The sequence below is a fragment of the Balaenoptera physalus genome (assembly GCF_965194825.1).
Source record: "Balaenoptera physalus genome assembly, chromosome: 2".
In the NCBI taxonomy this organism is placed as follows: domain Eukaryota; kingdom Metazoa; phylum Chordata; class Mammalia; order Artiodactyla; family Balaenopteridae; genus Balaenoptera; species Balaenoptera physalus.
Window position 1 is genome coordinate 36791583 of NC_138883.1, and position 27997 is coordinate 36819579.

The 27997-nt window shown below is 46.3% G+C and overlaps 1 protein-coding gene and 2 long non-coding RNA genes across 8 annotated transcripts in view; 1 reads left to right on the forward strand and 2 right to left on the reverse strand.

Annotated features, from left to right (window-relative positions):
* Positions 1 to 521: 521 nt before the first annotated feature.
* On the forward strand, positions 522 to 27996 carry LOC309655955. 2 transcript variants are annotated; one of them, XR_014261063.1, is made up of 4 exons: positions 522 to 1941; positions 5037 to 5841; positions 20964 to 21150; positions 27499 to 27996. It is a non-coding gene; the product is annotated as an uncharacterized lncRNA (long non-coding RNA). The 2 variants fall into 2 exon arrangements; XR_014261064.1 differs by having other exon boundaries at positions 522 to 1112; positions 1798 to 5841.
* On the reverse strand, positions 4957 to 8979 carry LOC309655950. Of its 2 annotated transcripts, XR_014261059.1 has the most exons (3): positions 5719 to 5855; positions 5302 to 5390; positions 4957 to 5174 (listed from the first exon to the last, which is right to left on the reverse strand). It is a non-coding gene; the product is annotated as an uncharacterized lncRNA (long non-coding RNA). The 2 variants fall into 2 exon arrangements; XR_014261058.1 differs by lacking the exon at positions 5719 to 5855 and adding an exon at positions 5934 to 8979 and having other exon boundaries at positions 4957 to 5390.
* LOC309655875 (protein farnesyltransferase subunit beta) overlaps positions 9327 to 27997 on the reverse strand; it is a 78591-nt gene continuing 59920 nt past the window's right edge. Inside the window, exons 8-14 of one of the 4 annotated variants that reach the window (XM_082451742.1) lie at positions 26210 to 26339; positions 23212 to 23344; positions 20876 to 20899; positions 20329 to 20451; positions 16910 to 17021; positions 15337 to 15451; positions 9327 to 10829 (exon numbers count right to left, since the gene is read on the reverse strand). In XM_082451742.1, coding sequence (XP_082307868.1) covers positions 10698 to 10829; positions 15337 to 15451; positions 16910 to 17021; positions 20329 to 20451; positions 20876 to 20899; positions 23212 to 23344; positions 26210 to 26339 — 769 coding nt within the window. In that variant the 3' untranslated portion in view covers positions 9327 to 10697. The remainder of the gene's footprint in view (positions 10830 to 15336; positions 15452 to 16909; positions 17022 to 20328; positions 20452 to 20875; positions 20900 to 23211; positions 23345 to 26209; positions 26340 to 27997) is intronic. The other 3 variants (XM_082451743.1, XM_082451744.1, XM_082451745.1) reach the window with 3 other exon arrangements.

Sequence of the window (27997 nt, forward strand, 5' to 3'; positions counted from 1 at the left end):
GTACGCGTGTCTAGGAAGCCAGTGTATGTCCTCCATGTCACCAAAGTTTGACCACGGTTCACTCAGTGAGGTTATTCTCTGTGGCTGTTTCTCGGCACTGCGCTCTGGACCGCCCTGGTGAGTTGCTTGGTCCTGTGAAAAGCCACCTCTTTCTCTTACAGAGGTGAGCTTGATATTTTCCTTCCTTTACAGTTGCCCCAAGGGCAAGGGTATTAATGGCCCAGTTTTTTAAATTCTTGATATGCTAATCCCATCTGTAGAGTAGCTGCCACTTCAGCAAAGAACTATGTCAGCTCACAGAGCTATCAACTCGGAAAGGTTTAAAAAACAAGAGTAGAGTAGATGAGAGCCCTGAACTAGGACTGAAGAGAGCCGAATTCGATTTCTAATAATAGAGTGTAGTGGATTATGCTTGGGCTCTGAAGTCAGGTTGCCTGAGTTCAAAATCCCGGCTCTGTCAGTAGCTGGTAATCTCGGGCGAGTTACTTCTCTCAGCCTCGGTGTCCTCATCTATAAAATGAGGATAATAGTAGCTTTAACCACATGATGTGGCTGTGAGGACTAAAGGAAATAATGCTTATAATGCACTTGACCTCAGGACCAAGGGAGCACTCAGGTGCCAGCTGTCGTCATCTACACAGAGCATGTGACCAGGGCTGAATCTGCAAGACGGAAAAATCCGGCCTCCTGCGGCCGTCTCCGGACTGCGTGAGGGTGGACTTCTCGGTATCTCACAGATGCTTCCCACCCCTGAGATGTGCCCTCCCTGTACAAGGCAGGGTGAATAAAGAGACGGCAGGGGACCGACCCCAGAACTGGAGTGACACACTCCAGGGTTCAAAACCGGAGAATGTACCTTAGATCTGTCGTCAGCCGGAGTGAGACTGTGTCATCCCCTCCCTCTGCTACTCAGTGGCATCTCTAAACTTTGGACACTTGGTGCTCTGCCTGGCAGAATTGTTCAGAAGCCTCCACGGTGGTGTTACTTAAAGTGGATCCTTGGCCGTGCCCTGGGGGTGCTTGTTAAGAGGATTCCTGGGCTCCTGCTCCTCTGACCTGCAGCATACCATGGCCCACCAGCCAGAGTCGGGCTGTTTAACAAGCTCTCCCAGGTGGGTCTCATGCACTCAGCAAAGTAACTCCCAACAGCAAAGTAACCCAGGGAACAAAAGGAAGCTGTTGGGAAAGTGAGTCACAGCTGAATTAGCCAGCTGGGTCTGAGACCGGGCTCTTTAAGGCTGCACTTGGAGAAAGGGGGCGTAGAGGGGCTTGTTAAACAGTCCTATTAATAGCACTGCCTTGGTGGTGTTTCCCTTCTCCCCGTGGGGCTCCAACACTAGTGAGGGCTGCCCCGCCACCTGTTTTTGAAGCCCCAAGCAAGGGTGATACCATGGGGCAGCAGCCATTTTTATGCCACACACTGGCTGTCCTCTGTCACTAGGCAGGTTTATAAGCCAGCCAGAGCAAGGCTATCTCTCAGGCCTGTTTGCCAGGCTCCGTTCTGGACAGCCTCCGGGAACATAAAACTAGAGCTTTTCTTTGCTCAAAACAGTTTCTCTAGACTGAGGAGGAAACCCAGGTAGGGAAAAGGAGTTTACCAGCCTCTACATTTGGATGCACAGTGGAAAAACCATGGTAGGAACTAGGACCCTTCTGAAGCACTGCTGGATCATGAACGGGCAAAGACAGTGTTCTTCAGTTGTGGGGTTCGATAGTTTGGGGTTTACTAAGGCATGGGCTTAATTAATACAGCCCCACACTTGCCGCGAGAAGGGGGTAAACAAAAATATTTTCTAGTTCATTTCTCAGGTAGAGAATCAAATTGGCCAAATACTCATTCCCGGACCAGGTTTGAGAAGCAGGCTTAGCTGTACGCAGGACTAATGGCATCAGGCCCCTGCTCGAGTTCTGGAGGCTCTCCCAGCAAACATCACCCAGCTGGTAAGTGTTGTCATTGCTCCGTTAGGGTCAAGGTGGGGACAGGAAGCCTGAACGCTTCAGAACCAGTGCCTGGGTGGGCCAGGCTCTGAGCCCACCTATCTGGACTGGCTCTGGGTGAAACTGCCGTGGTTTCCTGAGGCATCAGGACGGCAGTAGCACAAAGTGCCATTGTGAGGTGTGAAGGCATAAGTTGGAAAGCCTGGCACTTTGGAAGGACTCACATGTAACAATTCTTAGGTCTATCTGCCGGCCGGCATGGGTCCTGGCCACGCAAACATTTGAGTTTTGTTGAAATATGGAGTGAATAAACCCTATCCTTCAGTGTGTTCAAATCCTCACAAGAAAGGGGCAGTAAATATATGTTGAATACCAAAGGCTGTGGTAACAAACAGGCTTTGCTTGACTTCTGAAGGGATTCCAGCAAGACATAATCTGTTACCATTTGAAAATATCTCAACTTAGGAAATGAAATACATGGAGTCATCAATGGCTCGGAGGTGGCAGGGACAGAGCCGGGGCTAAAGGACAGTGGCCAGCGGCTTTGGACCAGAAGGCCACACAGCAAGGCCAGCCAGCTGAGAGGAGGAATGTCAGTCACATCCATGGCAGGCTGGTGGGAGACTTCGGGTAGGGGAACTCTGGTTCAAATGACTTGACTGTTTCCCAACCAGGTAGTGAGTCCAGGGCCCTCTCCTTTGCAGCGAGCTGCCATGAACGGTTCGGCAGGCCTTTCCATCTGGGAGCTCCCATGAGGCCAGGTGTGATCTTCGTGCTTGCTACTGCACCCCAAGCACAGTGCCTGGCCTGTCACAGGCACCACACACAGACACAAGCATGTGTGTATGTTCATCTCTGAGCACTGTTAGGTCAGTCCTGAGGGTGCGTCTGCATGAGTTCAATCCATGGGTATTTGACTGGCACGTATTCTCAGCCCAGCCCTGTGCCAGGCACTGGGGAGATTCAGGGCACCTAATGAAGCCTAGGCCCTGCCGCCAAGAAGCTTAGAGGAGTTGGAGACCAGACTCATGCACGTGGCACAAGTGTGCATGTCCGGGCTACAATGCCAGAGGAGTTCAGAGGCTGGGGCCCTTGACGAGAGAGGGCTGGCAGGTGGGAGGGGCAGGGAACAGGGCCAGGTCATCGCTTCTCAAGCTCTTGCTGCGCTCTCCTTCCTGCCCGAACAGAACCAGCCCCGGGCTTCCGGTGCAGCCGGCAGAGAAGCTGGGTGGAGGCTATGGGTGAAAGGAAGGTGGGCCAGAGCCTCCCCCCTGCACGGGCTGGCTAACCATTCACATCCCACCATGTAGACTGGCCACCGTGGGATCCAGGCCCAAGGCAGCCACTGCTCTCGAGACACAGGGGAGGGACTCGAGGGGTGGAGACCAGTGAAGCATTCGCCTTCCTTGGGAGCATGGTGCAGGTCTCCAGGGTACTCATGTCATCACCCCCGTCATCATCCCCCTCACAGAGGGGCCACTGCAGGGCACTCACCACGCTCCTGCCAGGCACTGGTCAGCACGCCTGGGCAGCAGAGTCCCTGCAGCCCCAGGGTGCACCCAGCCTTCCCCTTGAGAGAGCTGTGCCACTGAGCCTGCTCTGACTCTGGTAGCTGAAGTCCCAGGCTCCTGTCACCCGCTTTGTCTCATCGGCCCAGGCCATCACAGGTACAGCAGATGGCAACATGAGGTCCCACATCCAAGATAACAAAACTGCAATACCTTTTATTATGGAAAGAATTTAATGTGACCAAAGGTTGTGAGAGTAGAATACTAAACCCTAATGTAGGGACTTCCCTGGTGGCGCAGTGGTTAAGAATCCGCCTGCCAATGCAGGGGACACGGGTTCGAGCCCTGGTCTGGGAAGATCCCACATGCCGCGGAGCAACTAAGCCCGTGCACCACAACTACTGAGCCTGCGGTCTAGAGCCCGTGGGCCACAACTACTGAGCCCACGTGCCACAACAACTGAAGCCCGTGCACCTCGAGCCCATGTTCCGCAACAAGAGAAGCCACTGCAATGAGAAGGCTGTGCACCACAACAAAAGAGTAGCCCCCGCTCACTGCAACTAGAGAAAGCCCGCACTCAGCAACAAAGACCCAACACCGCCCAAAAAAAAAAAAAAAACCCTAATGTACCCATTACCCAATGTCAACGATTACCAACATGCAATACTTCTTGAAAGAAAAGGGATGGAAAATGCATTATTATTAAAAGTAAGAAAGTGTGGGTATGGCAAAGGGACACGGAGCCAACTGAAAGAGCTCCTGATGGCCAAAGCTGGAACAATTTGAGCATTAAAATAAACATAGTATTGGAACACTGATACATAACCCAAAGTATAAAATAAATATTCATGAGTGCATACTGATATAAATGATTGAATAAATAAATGGAGCATAGACAAACCTCCCAAACAAAAGAATTCCAAATAATTGATGTAGCTACTCTACCCTCAAGGATGTGGGGCATAACTCCCCATCCCTTAAGTGCGGGCTGTGCACACGGACTTCCTTCTAAAGGGAACAGCAGGGGAAGGGGAAGAAAGAGGAACCTTATGGTGGGGAAACCTGACAAACCTCAGCCAGTGGCCAGGGTTAACAGCATTAGTGACGAGCCGTGTTGATAGCATGTACCATTGATAGGATGTGATCGGAGGGCACTTGACCTCTGTGGTGTTCCTCCCCCCAAACCCAGTCTAATCAGAAAAAATTGACACAAATCCGTTGGTGGACATTCTGCAAAATACTTAACGAGTCCTCAAAACTGTCAAGGTCACTCAAAGCAAGGAAAGTCTAAGGATGTCACAGCCAAGAGCAGCCTAAGGAGACATAATGACTAAATGTAATGAGGTATCTTGGATGGGATCCTGGGGCACAGAAAGGACATCAGGTAAAAACTAGGGATTCTGAACAAAGTATGCACTTTAGTTAATATATTAATATTGCCCATTAGTTATAGGATGAATGTATCATATTTATATGAGATGCTAACAAGAGGGGAAACTGACTCGGGGTATATGGGAACTCAGTGAAAGTTTATTTTTTTAAATGCATTATTGTCATTGTTGTTGTTTTCCCACATCTGTGTTTCTGCAGGGGGCAGAGAAAGCTTCCCACTAAGCCGGGCTGGCGATGAGCACTCTGCCCGCCCGCCTGGTCTCCTTGGATGTGCCCGGGAAGTAGGAGGGAGGATCGTCGGCCGCCTGGCCCCGTCCTCTGAACCTGCTGCACCAGCTGGTAAAAAGCAGAGGCAAGGAGGCTATTGCGGGGAAGTGAAAGAGGATGTCCAGGAACCAGTCAGGCATGCCGGGCTGGAGTGGAGAAGGCTGGCTGTGGTCAGCTCCCGGCAAGACTGACTCACCGGGGCCTTGCTTGTGACTCACGCAGCGTCACACTCTGCACTGGGGTGGCACGCATCTGGTGCAGGGGGCGTTGCTCTATGCCAGGGACCTGACAGACAGTGGGCAGCGGGTTAGAAGGGTGAGAGGTGAGCCTGCCACTGCTGTTCTCTGTCACCGTCCTTGTCCTGGTGAAGATGGGGGCAGGCATTCAGGGCCTCGGTCGTCCACCCCTGGAGCTAACTCATGCAGGTTTAGCTACTGCTCCCCACCCCCGAGACCACCCATTTCAGAGACCTGGGGTGGTGGAAGCACATGGGCTTTGGAGGCAGCAGGTCTGGGTTCAGGTTCAGACTCCACTACTTGATAGCTAGGAAACCTTGGGTGAGTCACTTAAGCTCTCTGACCTGCTTCTCCAGTTGTAAAATGCAGACACACACCTGCCTCACCCGCCTCATGCGGTTGAGTCAAGGATCAAATGAGGAGAGACGGTGACCAGGAGGCTGTCTCAGGGGTTGTTTGGATGGAGGTGAGAAGAGCGATCAGCGTTCTCCAGGCAGCAGGTAAGGAGTTCATGGCTCTGGGGCTAATCCGCAACAGAGTTTTGTATGTATCAGGATGCTTTGGGTGGCAAGAAATAGTAAATCCAACTCACACTGGCTTACACAGCTGACAAATGCAGAGGCAGATCCAGGCTGCAGGCGTCGTGTGACAGGGTTCTGGCCGTGTTTCTCGGTAAGCGTCTCAGGGAGTCTGTGTGGACTGGCCTCTAAGGCGGGCTTCCTTCTAGGTAGGAAAATGGTTGTCGGAGTCCCAGGCCACACATTCCACCATCCCTAATAGGAGAGAACTGCTTTTCCCCCGTCATCAAATGTCCAGGGCTTCTCTCTCTTTGGTCTATTTTAGGCCACATCCTTGGCTCTGAATCAGTCACTGAGGCTAGGACAAACCATGCTGATTGGCTTGGGCCTGGGTTATTATTAAACCTGAACAAATTACTCAAGCAGAGGGATGGATTAAAATGATTGGCTTAGGCCAATCAGGGCCCAGCCTGGAGGTAGGAGGGGGGACACACCCACACAAGTCTTTTGGCTGCCACAGCTGGGGAGGGGAGGAATGGATGCCACAGTGTCCACTACAGGTTTCTAGAATCCACCATTGGAGAGATTGGAGAGAACGTGGTGATTTTGCCTCTCTAGCATCCATCTCCCCCTTTTGGCTACAACCCTAATTTGCACTGGGGCTTCATTCCTTCCCCATTCTTGGACTATGTGCTTCTGATGGAGCCCCATTTCCCACTCATGGGAGAAGCATTTGATCAATCAGTGCACTGTAATCTCCTGGCCACAGGACTGCATCTCAGAAAGGCACTTGGCTTGATCAAAGTCAGTGAAATGCAATGATACTCACTGGGAAGAAAGTGCCAGCTGCTCTTGTCTGCTGAACTTGACCCTAAGAGGATGTAAGGTCTGGAGCTATTGCTACTGCCATTTTAGAACCACATGCAGAGAGCCTGAGACTGGAGCCGATATAGAAAGATGGAAGGAAAGCCACTGAAGCCACTCAGAAAGCCAAGCTAATTCCTGGACGATTCAGTTTATGAATCAACACATCTCCTCTTTGCTTTAAGCCTGTTTGGGTCAGGTTTTCTGTCAGTTGCAACAATTCCTTAAATCATACAATTCTCCTTCCTGTTCAAGGGCAATGAATGCCCTGAGCAGTGCATGTGGGTGGCTAAAATGTTTGGGCCGAACTTTACCAAGTACATTTTGTCATTTAACACTAATATTATGTACATGGAAAGCATCCCAGCCATGAAAAGATGTAGAAGAATGCTAAATGAATATGGATGGGATTTAGGCTAGATCAGGGGTAGGCAAACTACAGCCCATGGACCAAATCTGGCCTACCATGTTTTCATAGTTTTATTGGAACACAGCCATGCTTTGTCTGCAGCTGTAAAGCAGAGTTGAGTAGTTGCTTGCAAAGCCTAAAATATTTAGTAATTTGGCCCTTTACAGAGAAAGTCTGCTGCCCCCTGGTGTAAATCATGGAAGAATAAAATATTAGCAAAATACTTCCCCAAAATGAATACCTGAATCCCCAAATGAAAGCAACACTGAACAGCCGTCCACCATAGACCTCTGTATCCTTGTATTAATATCAAGCCCTATTATCAGCGTTAGGAGAGCAGACTTTAATTGTACCGAACTTATCCCAGACGGTGAACGAGACATCCTATGTCTTTGTTAAGATTTGGTCTCCGCAGCGCCTGTATCTTAGTAGCCCTGGCCACAGAGGGTCTAGGAAGCCCGCAGGCCTAAGAACAGTCATTTCCCACCCCAGCCATTACCCTTTCCTCTGACTCAGGATGCTGAAGCTGCTGGCTATTTCCTGCACGTAGTCTAGTGACCCTCTTCCATAGGGAGGTGGGATCAATGTCAACATGGTGGGAAGAAGAGACAAGTTCTTCAGCTTTCATAACGGAATGTCAGCATTGTTATCTGTACATCTCTGACTTCTGATGCCAATGGATTCCACTTCTACCAACAATATAGTGCACTCAAGAAGCTCCATGTTTAGTTCCCGGCTATCAAGCTCCTGCCAGAAGCACAGCATAATTAATACTGGTGAAATAGCCAAGGTCATGTAAGCAACCACCCTGCCAGGGGTTTCTAAACTCCATCTCTCTGCTAAGTTAAATCAATCACCAGGAGGCAACATACCAAGATCTAAGGCTAGTCCTCCATGGTAGGACATCGTGGAACTGTTATTTAATATTATGGCCTCTGCTTTTGTGTGAGGTCTTCCTGAGAAGTGGCTTCATCAAGGACACTCCTGCACACAGTGGCCAGAATCTAACTAGTGGCTTCTAACTCAGAAACGATACCACGAACAAAGGGCAGTTTAGGAATATTATTGTTGACTGGTATTGTTCTCTCAGGCAAGTTCACGCTGGCTTATCCACGAGGTCCCGCTTCTGCTCACCGTAGGGTCTGGCAGGCTTCCCAACTTACACAGCATTCAAGGTGGGTCTGAGATAGTTCCAAGGGGGACGTTGGGGCCCATCTGGATGTAGAGATCTGTAGTCGGCTTATATTTCTTTATTGATAGGGGAAATATTTATTTGGGGCAACCTACCTTGAATCCTATGTAAGTGCCTCCAACTTAAGGATCCACATGATAAATATGAGAATCTACCTGCAGGACCCACTTTGAATGCTCTTTAAGTTGGGAAACCCTCCAGACCCAAACGGGAGCAGAGAGAAGTCTCATGGATATGCCAGTGTAAACTCCCCTACCCTTTGGGGCCCACCTCAAATCCTCCCTCCTTGGTATAAAGCCAGTTCAGACTGAAGCAATCCCTTCTGTCTCTTAACCACACCAATTATCACTGCAATTAATCTCGTAATACCTTGAGGCTAGTGGTGTTAGAGGGTCTGGCCTTTTGTTGCAGTGATGGGAAGGGTGCATTTCAATATGTTGCTTTGTAGCCTGAACTTTTGTTATCCCAGCAAAAAACAGCATGGGGGCAGGAATTACATTCCAGGACGTGGCTCTGTCTTATGCTCTACCTCCGAGGGTACCCTCTCCTTTCCTGTCAAGGAGGGGCAGGCCACAGAGCACCCGCCTTCTCGGCTTCCCCCTGGGAGAGGGTCTCTGCCCAGACGCCAGGTGACACAGGATTCTGCCCTGCCCCTGGCCAGGACGTCACCCACCCCACCTGCTGCTGAGTGCCTGCGTGAGGGCTCGGGAGCGCAGACCCTGCTCGTAGCCAGCTGGAGGAGACAGACTCTCAGACCGTGAAACAGTGTGGAGTGCTGGGACAAACTGAAGTGCTCCGGGGTGCTTTTCCCCTCCTTGTCCTCGACTGGAGAAGGGATGTGAGGGAGGAAGGCAAGTCAGACCTCTTTGTAACTACTGACTCGCCCGGCCTGCAGTCGCACACGGGAGGAGACTGGTGACCCACGAGCAAGCTGCAGAACTCCGAACGCTGGGCACTTGGAAGGAATTTTTTTGGTACCAGTCACAAATGAGAGACATCATAGAAAAGGTTATTCTTTTACTATTTCAAGGAGGTAATACATAGCCCAATACACCAAAGCACTAGGGAATTAGAGGCAGCAGATGGCCAGAGTTTTTGAGAAGAGCCTTATGCTGCATCTCCAGGCCCCCATCTGCCCACAGCCCATGGCTGCTTAGAGAAAGGCCAGACCAGCGACATGGAGCTCGCTGTGACCGCAGCAGTGGACAAGTGAGCCAACTCCTCAACACCCCACTGACTGAGAAAGGGTTCTTCTGTGAGGGCAGCAGAGGCCCTGCCAAGCTGAACACGCCAGGCAGCGCTCAGCCCTGCCCCGGCCAGGTTTACGTGGCTACTGCCTCAGCAGCACCCAGCTTATCTAGCGCTTGGTTTTATTTCTCTGAGCCTGGAGTGGGCAGGATGTGAATAAATCCTGAGTCAGAAATTAAGTTGAAAGTCTTTCTTAGTAGTGTTAATACTTGGGGCAAGAGAAGACAACACCGTCTTTGAGGAGGGTGGGCTGGGAGTCGGTGGAAGACAGATGGAAACAGACTGGCCACGGGCTGAAGGTGCTGCCTTACGGTCCTCAGAGGGCCTTTTCAGGGCACTTGGGGTGGGGTGGGCTGAGTGGGGGGGCTCTGGGGCTGCTTCCTCTGGCACAGAGTTGAACTAGAGGTTCATTTTCCACTCATAATTGGCTTCCCGGGTCTAAGTCACCACAAGTGGGGCTGAAGCAAATCCTGCCCATGCACCTGCCCAAGCTGGCCTTGGAGATGTGTGGTCAGTGCCCAGTGTGGACAGGGAGGGACTCACACCTCCCGAGACCTTTCTCCTCCCACCCCAGCTCCTTCCCCTTGCAAGTAACCAGGCTGGGAGGTGAGCGCCTCGGGCGCCTCTGAGTGAAGTACCACCATGTTTTTTTCCTGGAGAATTCATTTTGGTGGGACCCAAAGCCCCTGCCTAGGCATGGAGCAGACTTATTTCCGCCCACAGAGGCCACCTTCCTGGTGACTTAACAGTGGCACAAGGAGGAATCGCAGCAGCAACTCCGGATGCCGTAACACTCACAAACATCATTCGCTGCGATGCGACGGTCGCACTGGAGAGCTGCACTGTTCCCCAGCCAACCCTGGCCAGGCCAGAGCGGGTTCAGATGCCGCGTGGCTGAAGACTTTTTGGTTGGACAGGAGTGGAAAGAATTTTTTAAAAACCACACCACTGTGTTCTCTAAACACAGAGCCATCAGTTTTGTTTTGTTTAACAAGAAAGGACAGAGGACCAAGCTTCACAGCGGCCAAGGCTTGTGCAGCACAGAATGCAGTATGTATCGAAATGTATAAACCTTGGTCTGAGTGGGGAGGTGGGTGAACACAGAGCTGCGGCACACCGTGTCCTCTAGTCAGTGGCAGGCTCTGCTGTTGCCTCATCCTCATGCTCCTCGAAGCCTGGAACTGGCTTCTGCAGAAAGTGCATGGTGGCCTGGATCACCTTATCTGGTCCAATATTGTACACAGGGTGAGTGGGCTGCTGCAAAGAGAAGAACAGATGCCAGTTAATCACCCCAGTGGTCCTTGGAAATGTGCACAGCCTTTGCCCATTAAATGCACTTGTAAAAATGTAACACAAGGAATCATCAGAGATGCGCTAGGATCTCACAAGGCCCTAATGTTCAATAACAGGGTATTGGTAAAAACATGTTACAGTATGTGGGACACAAAGGAATATTATAGAGCCATTAAAAAACATGCTTTCGGGGCTTCCCTGGTGGCGCAGTGGTTGAGAGTCTGCCTGCTAGTGCGGGGCACACGGGTTCGGGCCCTGGTCTGGGAGGATCCCGCATGCCGCGGAGTGGCTAGGCCCGTGAGCCGCAACTGCTGAGCCTGTGCGTCTGGAGCCTGAGCTCCGCAGCGAGAGAGGCCGCGATGGTGAGAGGCCCGCGCACAGCAATGAAGAGTGGCCCCCACTTGCCGCAGCTAGAGAGGGCCCTCGCACGGAAACGAAGACCCAACACAGACAAAAATAAATATGAATAAAAATAAATTAAAAAAACAAAAAAAAAACAAAAAAAAAAACATGCTTTCAAATATTTGACGATATTGGCAAATACTTATATTAAGTGAGGAAAACAGTACGTGTGATATTATCCCAAACTTACTCTTTAAAGTGTTGATAGATGTGATTTATATAAATAGGCAAAAAATGGACATATGCCAAAATAGGAACCGTGACATGACTGTTTTAAATTTTCTTATTTATACTTTTATATATATTCCAATTATTAAAACAATGAACATGCATCTATATTTATAATCAAGAAAATGGACCACAATCCTGTTACACGTCAGTAAAGGTGTCAGGCCATATATAAATTATTTTATATTATCCCACTGCACCACAGAAACCCAAAATAAACTTTGGTCTGAGACAGGGCACAATCCTAGGCCAGTATTCAGGACTCTTCCACCCTGGGACAATGAAGAAGGGGACATAATTGCAAGAGATTTAAAAAATTTTAAGAAAATACTATGAGCAGCTTCATGTGAAAACATATAAAAATTCAGATAAACTGAATAGTTTTATAGAACAATACGAATTTTCAAAATTGCTCAAGAAGAAATTCTTTAAAACCTATATGAATAAGTTAAATCAATAACAATTGTTTTTTCTGCTACCACCATTCCCCCCCAAAAATACCAGGCCTACATGGTTTCTCAAGCAAGTGTTAGCTTACAAGATAATCTCTAACTTATACAAACTTTTCCAAAGAAAAAGTAGAGTAGGAAGACACCGTCTAATTTTATGAGGCTATATTATCCTGAAACACAAACTGGAAAAGAATACAATAAAACAAAATTTTAGATCAGTCTTTCTCATGAACACACATGCAAAAAATCCTAAATAAAAATACTAGCCAAAAATACCAGCAGAGTGAATCCAGCAGGTGTTAGAACAGCACATACACCCCCCACACTCTATATCACCAAGCAGGGCTTATCCCGTAATGTCAAGGTCACATCAGAATATGCATTAACAAAACACAACATCAGATTAAAGGAGAAAAGCCAGATGAGAAAAAAGCATTCAATAAAATTTAACACTAGATTATGACTGAAATAAAACAAAAAAACAACCCAGTAGACCAGGAACAGAGGGGAACATCCTGAACCTGATATGAAATGTTTACCAAAACCTCACAGTAAGCATCCTCCTTAATGATGGAATTACAGAAACCTTCCCATTACAATCAGAACACTTTCTATTACCACCTCCAGTCAACACTCCATGGGGGTTTTAGCCAACATTACAAGGCAAGAAAAGATATAAAATTCTTAAGAATCAGGAAGGAAAAAGCAAAACTCCTTACTTGAAGATGACATTATGTTCTAAATAAGAAATCCAGGAGATTCTATAGACAAACTATTACAACTATCAAGAGAGTTCAGAGGGAATTCCCTGGCGGTCCAGTGGTTAGGACTCCACACTTCCACTGCAGGGGGCCGGGTTCAATCCCTGGTCAGGGAACTAAGATCCCGCAAGCTACGCGGAGCAGCCAAAAAGAAAAGAATTCAGCAAGGCTGCTGGGTGCAAAATTAAACTATAATTATCAATAGCATTTCTATACATTAGTAACAACCAATTACAAAATAAAATAGAGAAAAGTATTCCAGTCACAATAGACACAAAAACTATAAATTTCTTAGACAGAAGTCTAACAAAAGATGTGCTAGTCCTTTATGGAGAAAATGATAAAAGACCATTAAAAGAAATGTAAAAAATCTGAAGAATTGTGTTTATAAATGGGAAGCCTTAATGTTAAAGTCAGTTCCCTCCCATTAATCTTACATTCAATGTAATTCTAATAAAAATTCCACTAGTTTTTTTTTTGTGTGTGTAACTTGATAAGCTGATCCTAAAATGCACAGGAAATCCTAAAATGCAGAAGGCAAAGAATATCCAAAGCAGTTTTGAAGAAAAAGAATGAGGTGGGTAGGTGAGACTTGCTTACCTGCATTTAAGATTTGCTTAAGACAGGGAAGATAACAAACAGACCAACAGAATAGTGTGTCCAGAAACAGTCACCTCATATACAGAAACTTGAGTATGTGACACACATGTCATACACATCAATAGGAAAGGTTGTAAACTTCAATAAATGGTGCTGGTCAATTGGTTAACCAAAATGGGAAAAAGATAAAATTATATCCCACCCTCACTATAGACGGAAATCAATTCCAAGAGAATTAAAAAATTAGATGGAATAAGCAAAACTTTAAATTGTTTAGAAGAAAATATATTTATGACCTCAGGGTAGGAAAAGATTTCTTAAGTAATGCCCCCCCCCCGAAAAAAAACCCTCAAAAACCGAAAAGGCAAATAAAATTATTCACTTTAGAGTTAAAATCTTCTATTCAACAAAAACATTAAAAACAAAGTGAAAAGACACGTCACAAACTGGAAGAGATTCACCACACACACACCACTGACAAAGGATTAGTATCAAGAACGCACAAAGAACTCCTACAAATACATAAGAAAAGAGCAAACAAAATTACAAATCAATACGAAAATGAGCAAAGGATAGGAGCTGGCTGGCAATTCACAGAAGACATAACACAAATGGCCAACAAACGTTTGAAAAGATGCTCAGCTTCACCAGTAATCAGGGAAATGCAAAACAAAACTGAGACACCATTTCACATCTGTCAAGTTGGCAGAAAGGAAAAGTCTGACTATGGAGCAACTTATCTTGGTGCCGCGTGAGTGTTAAATAACCCAAGCACACAGGGGCGAGGTTCAGGGCCATCTGGTGAGGATGAAGGTATATCTCTCTCAGAAACTGTAACTCGAGAATGTTCACTGCAACACCTTGTGTAATGGCACAATCTGAAACCATCTCAGTGTTAACCAACAGGAGACTAGAAAATTAAACTGGAGTATGCTTAGGCAAGGGAATACCATACAGGAGTTAAGATGAATAAACTAGAGCAACACATATGAAGACGACTAAGCCTCAAAAGGGTAATGGTCGGTGAGAAAAGGGATGCAGAATAAATGGTGGGGTAGATACTGTTATAAAACATTCGAAAACATACAAAACAACTCTATATAGTTCGTGGATACATACCTATGTAGTAATAGCACAAAAACATTTGCAGGCATGATAAATGTCAAATTTAGGATGGGGTTACGCTGAGGAAGGAGGGAGGGAAAAGAACGGAAGAGGGTTGCATAGGAGGCAAATACTTGAAACAGCTGAAGGGTTGTTACTTGGATTTTCTCAGTTACTAGTGAGGCTGAGCATCTTTTCATCCACCTACTGGCCATTTGTGTTTCTTCTGTTGGAATATTTCATGACAATCTGCACAGGCCCCATCATCTGACAGCCGTAGACAGTCTTAGCCGGAGTTGAGTCTCAGGATCATGGCTAGGCTCACAAGCATCTCCTGCGGCCAGGCTGGCCTGGGGCTGGATGCAGGGGTGAACAGTTCGCCCGCACGGGGCTGACAGTTTTTGAGGGAAGCAGATAAAACCCAGTTAAACACACGCATGACAAATCGTGCTGGTGCTATGAAGGGCACAAACCAGGCTCTGGCAGAGTGTTTCGGGGCATCTCATTTACAGAAGGTGGTCTGAGAGGGCTTCTCCGGAGGGATGGCCGCAAGCTGAGAGCTCCAGAAGACGGTCAGCCACATGGGGAGGGCTGCTGGCTGCAGATGCAGAAACTCGCTACCTCTGAGCCAGCTTCCTGGGAGATGGGAACTAATGACAAGTGGTCTGGGTCCTAGGCTGTGGGACAAAGGCACAAAGCCTCTGTCACAGGCTGGACCCTCGCCTGGAACCTCGAGTTTGCCAGCCAGATGCTCATGAATGCAGAACGAGCTGCAGACAGAGGGTGGGGACGGTGAGTTCACTAGCCTGTCCATGTCCTCGTGCAGCCGGTTCTGCAGGCCAAGAGCGGGTGCTCTGCTCTCCTGCCAGCCCCATCCTGGGGGTCCTGTGGAGAAGCAGTGGTAAGCCCCCCATCCCACCTTACCAGGGCGTTTTCGGGCACACCCAGGACCACATCGTGCAACATGGCTCCACTGCCGAAGTGCTGGGCTATGGACAGGCCGCTCAGGCAGTAGCAGGTGTGGTAGAAGTCCCGGGACCTGGAAGGACGGGGCGACTCTGAGCAGGCGTCCTCTGCTCCCCATCCGGCCCCAGCACAGCCTCTGACAACAAGGCCACCGCACAGACGCAGAGGCCCGGGGAGCACGCACGCGTCCCATCCCACCCTCCACGCACCTCGAAGCCTGGCTTCCCCCAGCAGCATTTTTCAGAGCCCCATCCTTCCGCCCTGCTTCATAGCAGGAACTGTAACCTTAGTCAGTCCTGTCAGCTGTCTTCTGGAAAGGGCTCTCCAGGGTAGCGCTGGCTAAATTAATATAGTTTAAAAAAAAAAAATCCCACATCAAAATTTCTAGGAATGGGCCAAATTCTTCCTGATAAATTGCTGGGGACTGGCCTTCAGCTGGACCAGGATGCAGAGGCAGCAGGGTGTGTGTGTGCTGGGGGAGTGGGGAGTAAGCAGCAAAGGGAACAGGATTTGACTGGTTTCCCTTTTTCTTTTAGTATGGCACCTAAAGGTATTGAATCTACTCGGTAATAGTTGCCTTGATTGTAATCTCTGTTTATGACACTCAGGAGTTTTAAAATCCTGTATCCTCTTCTATTTAAATCAGTTTGGTTAAATAAGAGGAGGGGCTTCCCTGGTGGCGCAGTGGTTAAGAATCTGCCTGCCAATGCAGGGAACACGGGTTTGAGCCCTGGTCCAGGAAGATCCCACATGCCGTGGAGCAACTAAGCCTGTGCGCCACAACTACTGAGCCTGTGCTCTAGAGCCTGTGAGCCACAACTACTGAGCCTGTGCTCTAGAGCCCACGAGCCACAACTACTGAGCCTGTGCTCTAGAGCCCGCGAGCCACAACTACTGAGCCTGCGTGCCACAAGTACTGAGCCTGTGCTCTAGAGCCCGCAAGCCACAACTACTGAGCCTGTGCTCTAGAGCCCACGAGCCACAACTACTGAGCCTGTGTGCCACAACTACTGAGCCTGTGTGCCACAACTACCGAGCCTGTACTCCAGAGCCCGCGAGCCACAACTACTGAAGCCCACGCGCCTAGAGCCCGTGCTCCGCAACAAGAGAAGCCACCGCAATGAGAAGCCCGCGCACCACAACGAAGAGTAGCCCCCGCTCACAGCAACTAGAGAAAGCCCGCACGCAGCAACGAAGACCCAACGCAGCCAAAGATAAATAAATAAAATAAATAAATTTATAAAAAAATAAATAAAAATAAAAAAGAGGAAAGAAAAGCTACCAACACAGCAATCTGTTTACCTAACTGGAGAGGGGGTGCAAGTAAGCTGGGGAAGGAGAGCACTGGAGGGGCCAGGATGGATGGACGGCACTGGATGGCGGTGCTCCCAGCTGGGCTGCTTCCTCCCATGCCACACGTGCACTAAGCAGCAGCACGGAAAGGCCCACCCCGTCTGGCTCTGAGTAGGCCTGAGGTGCTCACCCCTCTCTCCCCGCCCCGTCCCTCCCTCCCCAGAGGCAAGACACTCACTTGCCAGGTTTATCCAGAAGCCCCCCGGTGGGGCACTGGCAGCACATAAGAATGTACTCCTGCAGGGCCTGCTGATGAAACATCCAGCGGCTCATGCTGAGGGCAGGGTCACCTGCAGAAGACAAAGGATCAGTGTGGGCTGGAGCCTAGGAGAAGTCCAGCAAAGGATCAATGACTTCTTTGTATTTTAGGATCCATTAGGAACTGTCAGGGTTTCCCTCTATTCTCCTTGGACTAATCTTGAAAACTACATTCTTGGGACACTTGATTTCTTCACCCAAGTCCCGAGACACGTCCCTTCTCCTGAACCTTGAAGAGTCAAAGAGCAGCAGGTCAGAGCGGCACTGGCTTTACTTGAAGTGTCCCCTTACCCTGGATGACCACCCTAAACCATGTCCCTTGCAGGCATGGACAAACTGTTTAGCTCGGCTTACCAGACTGACCTCTGCTACTGCTCCTGACTTGGTTCACAATTCCTTTCCCTGGGCTTAAGACATTTCCTCCAGTGCATCTCTGAAACTTGCTAACCAGACTCTAATTAGCCAAGTGAACTCTAATGGGGTAATAATGTCTGTTTCTTCTATTGATACTTGTCTTAGCCTGGATTTAGTCTATCTGTAAAGGGAATTCTCCAACTAGTTTTTTGGCTCAAAAAATTTCCCTAAGAAGCATTCTAATAACCACCCTCCTGCATCATATAATATGATAGCCCAAGCAGAAATTGGCAATTCTGGTGATAATATTAAAGTACTGCTAATCAGCAGTACTTTAATCAGCAGTCAGAGACTCCCGTGGACCACACGGTTATCAAGGGTGGAGGAGGGACAAATAATCAATAGATAGATGTGCACGGAAACATTTATGTGGGAATACACATATAGAATGTGCATTAAGTCTCTGGTTAATTTTATACTTTGATACCTGGGCTACAAAGGTAGCAAACAATCTGTAAATGACAACCGAAAGCTAATTTTTCTTCCAGTCTTTTTGTGTTTCTATGCATTTTTCTATACAGGTATGATAATTTTGTATCTTACGTTTTTCATTTAACTCTACAGGCATACATTTTTCTGTTCTGCTACATAATCTTCATAACCATCATTCTAAAGAGCCATATAGCATTTCATTAAGTGGACGCATAAGGTAATGGCATCAATGTAGGCTCTGGATCCAAACTCTCATATATATGAGTAGAGAATCTTCTGTGGTAAAAATTCATCAAAGTTTATAGTAAATGTGGTACATAAAGAGAATATGTAGGCAAAATAGTTAATTTTGGAATATTTATATACATAGAATACTATAGAAAATAATCATTTTTAGATTTCTTAAATGAGAGATGGGAGGAGAGATGGGTGCAGTCGGAAAGTGATCACCGTCTCCTGGGTTGAGCACTGGATGAGGTGCACGGTCAGCTGATGTTTGGGAGCCACGTGCAAAAACCACTCATCTTCAACACCCGAGTCCCGCCCTGCCCCTGAGATGCTCACACTAGAAGAGGCACGTGGGAACTGAGCCCAAGGAAGGAGGGGCACTTTCAGGTCCCCCCTCTCATGCTCAGCCTGGCACACAGGCTTATTGAAGGAAGCGCTCACACTATTTTAATTACTTTCCTCTTTGTTCTTTCTCCACCTGTGAGCTCAGGGGACTCTGTAGGAGATACATACATATATGATGGGACTTCACTCTATCTTGTTTCCAAGGTTGTTTCCAGTTCCTTGCAATCATAAAAAATGCTGCAATAAACATCTTTGTGAATCTTCTCTATGTCTAGGATTATTTTCTTCAAGTAGATTCACAGGAGTGGAATGATTCAGTTAAAGGGAATAAACATTTTTAAGGCTTTTAATAGATACTGATAAACTGCTTTAAGACTTTATATAGCTGCCAGCAAAATTTAAGATTTTCCTGTACTACCTCTAGCACTGGTTACTGTGGAAAAAAAAGTTCTCAGCAATTAAAATGTTAAAAAGAAACAGTACCTGATCATTTGTTTTGATGCGCATGCCTTTAGTTACTAATTAGGCTGAACTGTTCCCATAACTTTTGCTTATTAGTTCTATTGCCTTTTGAGAGTGTCTGTCCTTTGTCTTCTGAGATCCAAGAGTCAATTTTATTAATCTAGCTTTTTACTATATTCACTCTTTATCTGTATCATATGGTATACCTATTTCTCCCTTTTGGCTCTACTTTTTTGGTTATATGGGGGTTTTTAATTGCATAAATATAGTTTACACATGTGCTGTAATCACAGTGTTGATTTTTTCCTTTGTGATTTCTTCTTTTAAGAAGCACATTTAATGGGTACAGGGATTTGGGGGGGCGGTGATGAAAACTCTAAAGCTGATTATAGTGATGGTTGCACAACTGTGAATACACTAAAAACTACTGAACTGTACACTTTAAATGGGTAAATTGTTCAGTATGTGAATTACATCTCAACAAAGCTGTTATTTTTAAAAGCATATTTACTAAACTTTAGGATAACTGCATTAACATCTGTACAAAATATACCTTTACTTCATATCCTATAAGAAATAAAAGACTGTTACCTTAAGGTAAATGATAACCTATCGCTAAAATTGGAATCTGAAAAGAAAATGCTATGTTTATTATTAAAAAGATTACAGAGTGTTTCAGTTACCCCCTACATTATTGAAGTCTAAAGGCTCAAAGTTCATAAACTCGACAAGGAACTTCCTGAGATCTTGAATTTGCACATCAACACACATAATTACGGTGAGATGAAGGGAGATATGATTACAGGGTGGTAACTGTGCACTGGAGTCGGCCTTTTAAATCCCTTACATCTCTCCCTTAAAACACAGATCCCCATTATAATGTCATTCTGCATTTCAAAGCTTCCTTTTATCTGAGAAATCAAAAGTTTTTCAAACAGTAACTGACAGGTACAGCCACAGGTAGCTCAATTTCACAGGTGGACAAATAAAGCCTGGGGTACATCCCAAAGAACATGGCAGCAACTAGTAACTATCAATCCAAACAGAAACTCACAGGCCTGCTGCTACCCTACTGCTCCACAAAAACAAAGTGACTCACTAATTTAGTCAGCATTTGATATTTTAAAGATATTAATAGCAATTTGTTCTTGTACTCAAATACTGTCTTCTATACGTAAGGCAGTCACCGTATGGGCTACGGAAGAGATAGGGATTGGCCTGGGTTCATGTGCTACAGTGTGCCGGTCCCATGTCATCTTTTTAGTTATCAGTATGATCATCATCATCACCTTTTAAAAATGTATTTGTTCACTTACTAAAATAAAAGTAGTAACACACATGGTAAAAAAAAAAAAAAAAAAAAGCAGCCTACAGTACAATAGGAAAAGTACATTTCCCTCCCTCCATCTCCTACCCCTCTCCCAAAGGTACCCATTGTTAAAGGGGAGTTGCGTATACTTCCAGAAAAGCTGGGTGGATGCCAGCCTGTGTGCACACAGATAGACTGTTCTCGGCCTGGCCTTTGACACTTTCCGTTGTGTCCTGGAGAGCTTTCCACGTGAGCCCATTGTAATGCAGCTACTGTATGAAGAGATCATAATTTATTTAACTGTTAGCCTTTTGATGGGCAGTTGGGTTGTTTGCTATTAAAACTCCACTTCAACACACATCCTCTGCAACGTCTGTGCAAGTAAATTCCTGCCAGTGCCCTCACTGGGTTTAAATAATTTAAACTGGTATCTCCAAACTACCCTCCAAAAAATGACACACCTATTTACACCCCCTCTAACAGTGAAAAGTGCCTGTTTTCCCACACTTTCCCCAACATAGGGTATCAAATTTTCTAATCTCTGCTAATCTGATAGTAAAAACAAATAGGGTCCCACTGTTTTTATTTGCATTTCTTTAACTATCACCTTTTTGTCTGATTAATGGCCATCTACAGATGGCAGGGCTCTGATACCATGATAGCTGGCAATCAGGTATTATAAAGCAAGTCACTTACCCATGCTGTACTTTGTTTCCTCACCTGTAAAATGGGAATAATGATAGAACCTGTTTCTTTTTCTTTTTCTTTTTTTTTGGCCATGCAGCTTGTGGTACGTCAGTTCCCGGACCAGGGATTGAACCTGGGCCACAGCAGTGAAACCCCGGAATCCTAACTACTAGGCCACCAGGGAACTCCCGGATAGTATTTGTTTCATAGGGCTGTTTGGAGGATCAAATGAGAAAATATATGTGCAATACTCAGTTCTGCCCCTGGCTTGCAGTGAGCACGTGGTAAGTCTTAGTAGTTGTAGCAGCTGTAGTAGAAGTTATAATAATATCAGTTCTTCTTTTTCTGTCTGTTCTGAACCTGTCTGTTCAGATCCTCTGCCTGTTTTTCAATTGGGTTGTTCATGTTTCTTACTGCTTGGTATGACTTTTTCAAATGAAATTAAACTCTTCATCATTTATCCAAATATTTTCCCCACCTTGCTACTAGTTTTGTTTATAGAATTTCTCTTTTGTAAAATAACTTTTGTTGTTTTCCTTTATGTAAGAAAGATATATTAATTGTAGAAAAATTAGAAAATAGAAGTAAAAAAGAAAGAAAACAAACATCACCTGTCATTTCACAACCCAGATACCTTCCATTTAATTTTTTGGAGTCAACTCTTCACTGAAAATGGAATTACATACATACTGCTTTGAAACCTAACTTTGATCACAGTATATTGTGAATATCGTTCTACGTCGCATTTCCTTTTGACTCCCAACGTCAGCATTTTGCCCGCCACTCAAAACACTCCTGTCTTCCGGACCCCTGCCTAGTCCAGGTCCACTGTTGGCTGAGACGTGAGCTTCGGGCCTAACATGGGCCTCCTTCCAGGCAGTGAAAAAAGCTGGAAGCACCAAGATTCACAGGCAACTAACTTTTCCCACAGGCAGAGCTTTGAATATGACTAGTCCTCCAGAACTTGCACTACGATAAACAAAATGTGAACCAGGGCCCCCTTGAAGACTTTGGCAGGTAGCCCTCCTGTTACGCCCTCACTAGATTTTCCTGGCAGCTGCAGAATGACTGCATCTTAATCCTGCCAGGGACAGGTTTGTGAAAGGCTGACGGTGTGACCCAGAGGCTTGACCTCACCAGTTCCAAATAAAGAGATCACTAAAACCCCAAGTTATTTCTGTTTTGAAACGCCAGACTCTCGGGGGACTTCTGACTTCCCTACTATAGTGTTCAGCCAGAGACCGTGCAGGTTCCAGAGTCAGGGGACGTATCTCAGCTGAGACATATCTCAGCACCCTGAAACTGAAACCCCGGGGGCTCCAGGCCAAGGACTCTCAGGACAGACCACGATGGGGAGGATGGGGCGATGGGGAGACAGGACAGAGGCTCTGCTGACTTCAATTCGGTACCCAAAGTGGCCACAACTTAAATGAAATTAAGAAACGAAAGAAAGGGGCTCAGAAAAAAACAGCCAAACAAGAAGAAAACGTGTGTGGGGCAGGGCGGGGGATGGGGGCAGTAGAAAAGAATCTCATATTCTACATCTGAGCAATGAATAACCCAACTACTAAGTCCAAAGAAAAGCTTCCCTCTGGGCCAAGGGATCTCATTCCAAGAACAGATCCACGCCCAGCAGGGCCTCCAGACCTCCCCTCTCCCACTGGTTTCCTCAAGACACCCTGTTCTCACATAAAATAAATGAAAAAGATGATTCCAGAGGCAGCCAGTGGCCTGAGATGTCGAGAGGTAACAAGGGAAGGCTCCCAGAAGTTTGCTCTCTGTCTCACTGCTTGGATCTGCATTCCCATCTGAGGCTCCACAGAGGTGAACCCAGGTCTCTCTGCTCCAGTGGTGCGGGGCGGGGGGGACAAACGCGCATCCAGGATTTTTCAGTGAATCTAAAATACCACACTTCTAATGGCGGGAACCACGCAGCCAGCCAGGCACGGTGGGTCTTTGCCCCAGGGGTTCTGGCTCTCTGCCCGCTTACGCAACTGCCTTTCTGTTCACTGCTGTGACCATGTGCGTAGTGTGGGTTTTCAGTTCTGACGTGACACATAGAGAGTTCTGCATCGGAAACTTCATATGGCTTCACACGGAGTCGAGGTGGTGGGCACCGCGGAGCCAGGCACCTGCCTCCCCCCTAGCCACAGCCAGAGTGAAGCAGCAGTGGCCCCTAAACCACTGGGACGGAATCCTAGCCTGAGGCGGGAAGGGCCTCGCTGGGCACCTCAAAATCCAGGACAGACAGCCTATTTCAACCCCTCTAACAAAGCGCCCTGGCCTCTGACTCGGCCAGCAGCTGACGGGAGTCACCCAGCCCTGCCTACAGCCCCTGGGCTCACCTTGGGCGTGCAGTGCACGGTGCAGCAGGGGCAGGAGCCCCGCCTGCCAGAAGGAGTAGCAGCCGTCCACCAGCTTGTTGCAGCGGCCCTGAAATCCACCTTCAAACCGCATCTGCCGGCTTGTCACCCATTGCTGAGCGTGAGACAGAGAAGGGAGAGGCAGCTGTAGGTTAAAAGAGACACGAAATCCAGCAAGCCCAGATCCCCAGAGGCCAATCTGGGAGGGAGGGGTCCCGTCCCTTGGCTTCCTGGCACCCGAGTTCTGGTGCTCTGGCCTCGGACTTCCTCACCCTCACTGCCACAGACTACACTACAGTGCAACATCTAGTCTAACCCTCATGAGGCAACCAGCATGAATCTCTGCTCAGGGCCTAACAGACAACTAATCAGCTTTTCCCAGGTTCCAGGTGGGTTCTGGTGCTGAGAGAACAAGTGCGCCAAGCTGGCCTGAAAGGAAACCTGCAAGCCTCTCAATAAATAAGGTGTAACTAGGAAGTTTAAGGCCAGACCACCAATGGCTCATTTCTATTCACTTTCCCTGCTCGGGGAAGTTTATTAAAAGCAGATAAATGGAATTTTGTGCTACAGGTCATCAGATGATCTCAAACTACTCTTGACTTTTACTTGGCACCTGAGGAAATTCATCCAAGATTTCTTTTTTTTTTTTTAAAAGATGACATTTAAAAAAAAAATTTATTTATTATTTTTATTTTTGGCTATGTTGGGTCTTCGTTTCTGTGTGAGGGCTTTCTCTAGTTGCAGCAAGCGGGGGCCACTCTTCATCGCAGTGCGTGGGCCTCTCACTATCGCGGCCTCTCTTGTTGCGGAGCACAGGCTCCAGACACGCAGGCTCAGTAGTTGTGGCTCACGGGCCTAGTTGCTCCACGGCAGGTGGGATCTTCCCAGACCAGGGCTCGAACCCGTGTCCCCTGCATTGGCAGGCAGATTCTCAACCACTGCGCCACCAGGGAAGCCCCATCCAAGATTTCTTAGCATGCCCCTTGTCTCTCGCAGGACTGGGGGCAGAAGCCGTTAGCCCTGGTGAACGAGGATGGCTCTGTGTGGTCTAGCCTCTCTGCTATCCCAGGGGAAACTGGCTGGCTGACAGAAGAAAAGAGTTTACTCTGAACCTGTAAAATGGCTCTTGGTGTCACTCTGTGGTCACAGGTGATGCATTCCTCACTTATCTCCAAGTTTTCTAAACACACTCTACTATGAATATGGAGATAGTGAAGGGTTTGGCCTCCAGGAATGAGTAACCAACTGGCCGGGCAGATAATATCTCCACTTCCCTCCCAGCCCCCCAAGGCAGTTCCAGCCACCTGCCAGTGACTCACGGAGCTGCCTCACCAAACTGAAAGGTACAGAGTACGGTATTTCCCCTGTACCTACGTTCTTACTAGACTGAGTTCCTGAAAGGAGTCACTAAAGACTCTCTTCAGAAGGAGGAGTCCAGCCCTCCTTTAATTACTAATTGTAGACTTTAGATTATATCCCTGTTCAAAGTAACACCCACCCATAGAGAGTCACAATCCAAAATTCTTAAAAAGACACAGAAAAACTGCACTGCAGGTGCAGGCACTAATATATCCCCAGTCAGTCTTGAATGAACCAGCGCTTTAGGATTGATGCCATTTAATGCAAGCAGGCGAAGCATTACTCAAGCAAACAGGCACTACAGCAGGGAGTCCATGCTTCACTTTTACTTGCCCCACAGATTAAGTGTTTCTAACCTAGACTAATTAATTTTTTCCAGTGCCTAAGTCCATGGATTTATTCTGTTTCCCTTGGCTATATGAATTCATAAAATCCTTCAAATATGGGTCCTAGTTCTCCCAGAGCAAACAGAGGGGAGGGAGCAGTTTGGATAAGAAGGTCGCACCTATTATGTACCAGGCTGTTTCTACATGTTCTCTCCTTTGACCTTCAAAGAACTGTTACTTCTACCTTACAGAGGAAAAAAATTGAAGTTAAAACAGATTAGACCATTTTCCCAAGGTCATATGGCTGTGAAGTGGCGCAGACAGGGTTCAAATCCAGAACACTGTTACTGTAACTGAGGCATCTGCTTATTCCTTATTTCTGCCTGGGAGATGGAGCTTTTATGTTTCACGCCTTGCTGGTGATCAGTTTTCAAAATGTTTGATAAAGTCTGTGCACAAAGTTGGCCATTTTGACATAAACCTTCAAGGCTGTAAGAACCTTCAAGAAGAGTATGCTATAGGAGGCTTCCTAAAAGGTGAGGACAAAATGTTGCTGGTCATATCTGTATAGAGTATAATAGAAACTGTCTTGGAAGCTCAAGATGGGTCTCACAATGGTTCCTATGATGGGAACCTGGCATCTGAACTTGGGGAGAGGAGATGAATATCAGTTGCAGCTGGTTTGCTTTGAGGTCATGGTGAGGGAATAAATGCTTCCCCAAAGATAGCTCCTTCGTGGCTCTGTGTGTGTGTGTGTTTGTGTACTAGGCCTCCAATGATAATTTAGCTATAATCTAACAAGTCCCTGAAGCTGACTGCGCTCTGCAGCAGGTAAAAGCTTGGCTTCAAAGTGCCTCAAAGCTCTTCTCATAACTTCTTCTCCCAGGAGAATCTTTCTAAGGCACATGATAACCTCTAGTTTTAAGAGGCTGAAGCTATACTTCTCTTTGAAGTAGGAGGAAGGTACTCTGGCCCATACCAGATGTCTGAGGGATTCAAGAAGCCTCTGGAATTGGCCTAACACACTGTACAGAAAGTTCAGAGCAGGAAGATGGAAAGGCAGGAAGAAGGGAACTGAAACCGAGCAGAGATGTTCACCCCTTGCACTTTCTTGGTACAGCGCTGAGCACTCCAGCAGCTGCATCTGAAGCTTCGTTACAGGACTGTTAGTTCACAGCTCAAGGCGGGAACTGTTAGCCCTTCCCACAGCCAACCGTCCCTTAAGCCGGCATGCCTGAGCAGTCACATCTCGGGGGCCTGGGGCCTGAGAGGAAGACGGATCACCAAGTACTTACTAATAAGCTCTTCAAGTTTAAGAAGCGTTCCTTCTTGAGGATGACCAGTGCGGCCAGGCCACAGAAAGTATAGCCGCCGTGGGCTTCCATCCCAGGCACCCCGCCAATTCCACCTTCCCAATTCTGACACCTGGAAGGAGATTGAGAAAAGCAGATTGAGTGTCAACCAATAAGCACAAGTGCAGGACCACCCTGGATGGCAAAGGATGAGTTTGCTTAGTTTAATGCAACTATATTCAATAGCTGTAACTATATTCAATAGCTGTAACTATATTCAATATCTTGTAATAAACTATAATGGAAAAGAATATGAAAAAGAATATATATATAAAACTGAATCACTCTGTTGTACACCAGAAACTAACACAACATTATAAATCAACTATACTTCTATTAAAAAAACAAACAACACTGCAACTATGAATGGAAAGATGCTAATTAACTTTTAGAAATGCCTTTTCCTCAAAAAAAAAGGAAACTCAGACATAGTCTACTAATGTAACAAACATAGTACCTCAAATCATTACTTTTTGGAAAAAGTTATAAAATCATACGTATAGTGTGATAACCATCAGGTTAAAATAAAATTGAAAAATAATTGCTAATTCTGGTTATCTTTTAGTACAGGTCTATTGCTGATATTTTTCCTCTTTATTTTTCTGTATTTTCAAAAAGTTCCTATAGTAAAAATATATACCTTTATAACTATTCAAAGTAAACTTATTTTTTTTAATTACAATTTCCTACATTTTCAAATTACTTTATTATCATAATAATTATTATTTGGGATTAGACTATATTTTAAGAGTCTATTTTCTAGTCATAAAAACATGAGTAATCTTTGGCTCAGCAATATAGGGTCATTTCTAGGAATTAATCCTATAAAGTAAGTAAGAAATGTGTTCAAAAATCAGATTGTAAGAATGTTTACTGTATTCCCATTTATACAGTGAAATATTAGAAACAACTCAGAAGCTCAACAGTAAGGGACTTGTTATATAAATTATGGTATATCCGTATAACAGAATACTACACAGTCATTTAAAATAATGCTACAGAAGTATACTTAAAAATGTTCCAAATACATTACCTGAAAAAGTTATAAAATGATAATATACTGCATGATTTTTCTGGAATTCTGGAAGCAAATGAGTGGTTAGTGGTGGATTACAAGCAGTTAGATTTTCTTTTTGCTTGTTTATAATAAACATGTTTTATCTGTGAAATAAGAGATTTTCTTTTCAGTATATTTTCATATAACATAGAACTTTACTTCCAATGATCTACAGGTATGTACATAGAGTCACACTCCCTACAGGTGTGTCTGCCTCACAAATCCTGACAGGTGCACAGGTGGATGAGCACTTAATCCAACTTCCGGGTGGAAGAGAAAGGAACCTGTAATACCTCCTGTCTTCCAGGTACCTCTCGTTAAAGGAGAGGCCTTGGGAACTCAGAGGACCTTTCCAGAGAGGCCCAAGGCCCAGGGAGATCACAGCACAGAGTGCAGAGTCAAGAACTGGCTACCGTCCCCTGAACAGATTCTTCAGCATCCTCTATCCCCTAACCCCACCACCACCCAAAGACACACAATCCAAGTTTTCTTTCCAGTGCATTTGGCTTCACGGAGCATAGGAACAGCTCAAGTTTGAGAGGTCTGATGAGTGAAGAACATGCAAGGGACCTCTGAATTTTTTTTTTTCTTAACTTACCTTTAAAAATGTTTTTTGAGTTAAAAAAATAAAAATAAAACAGTATAAAAGAATAAACAATAAAAAGTTACGACTC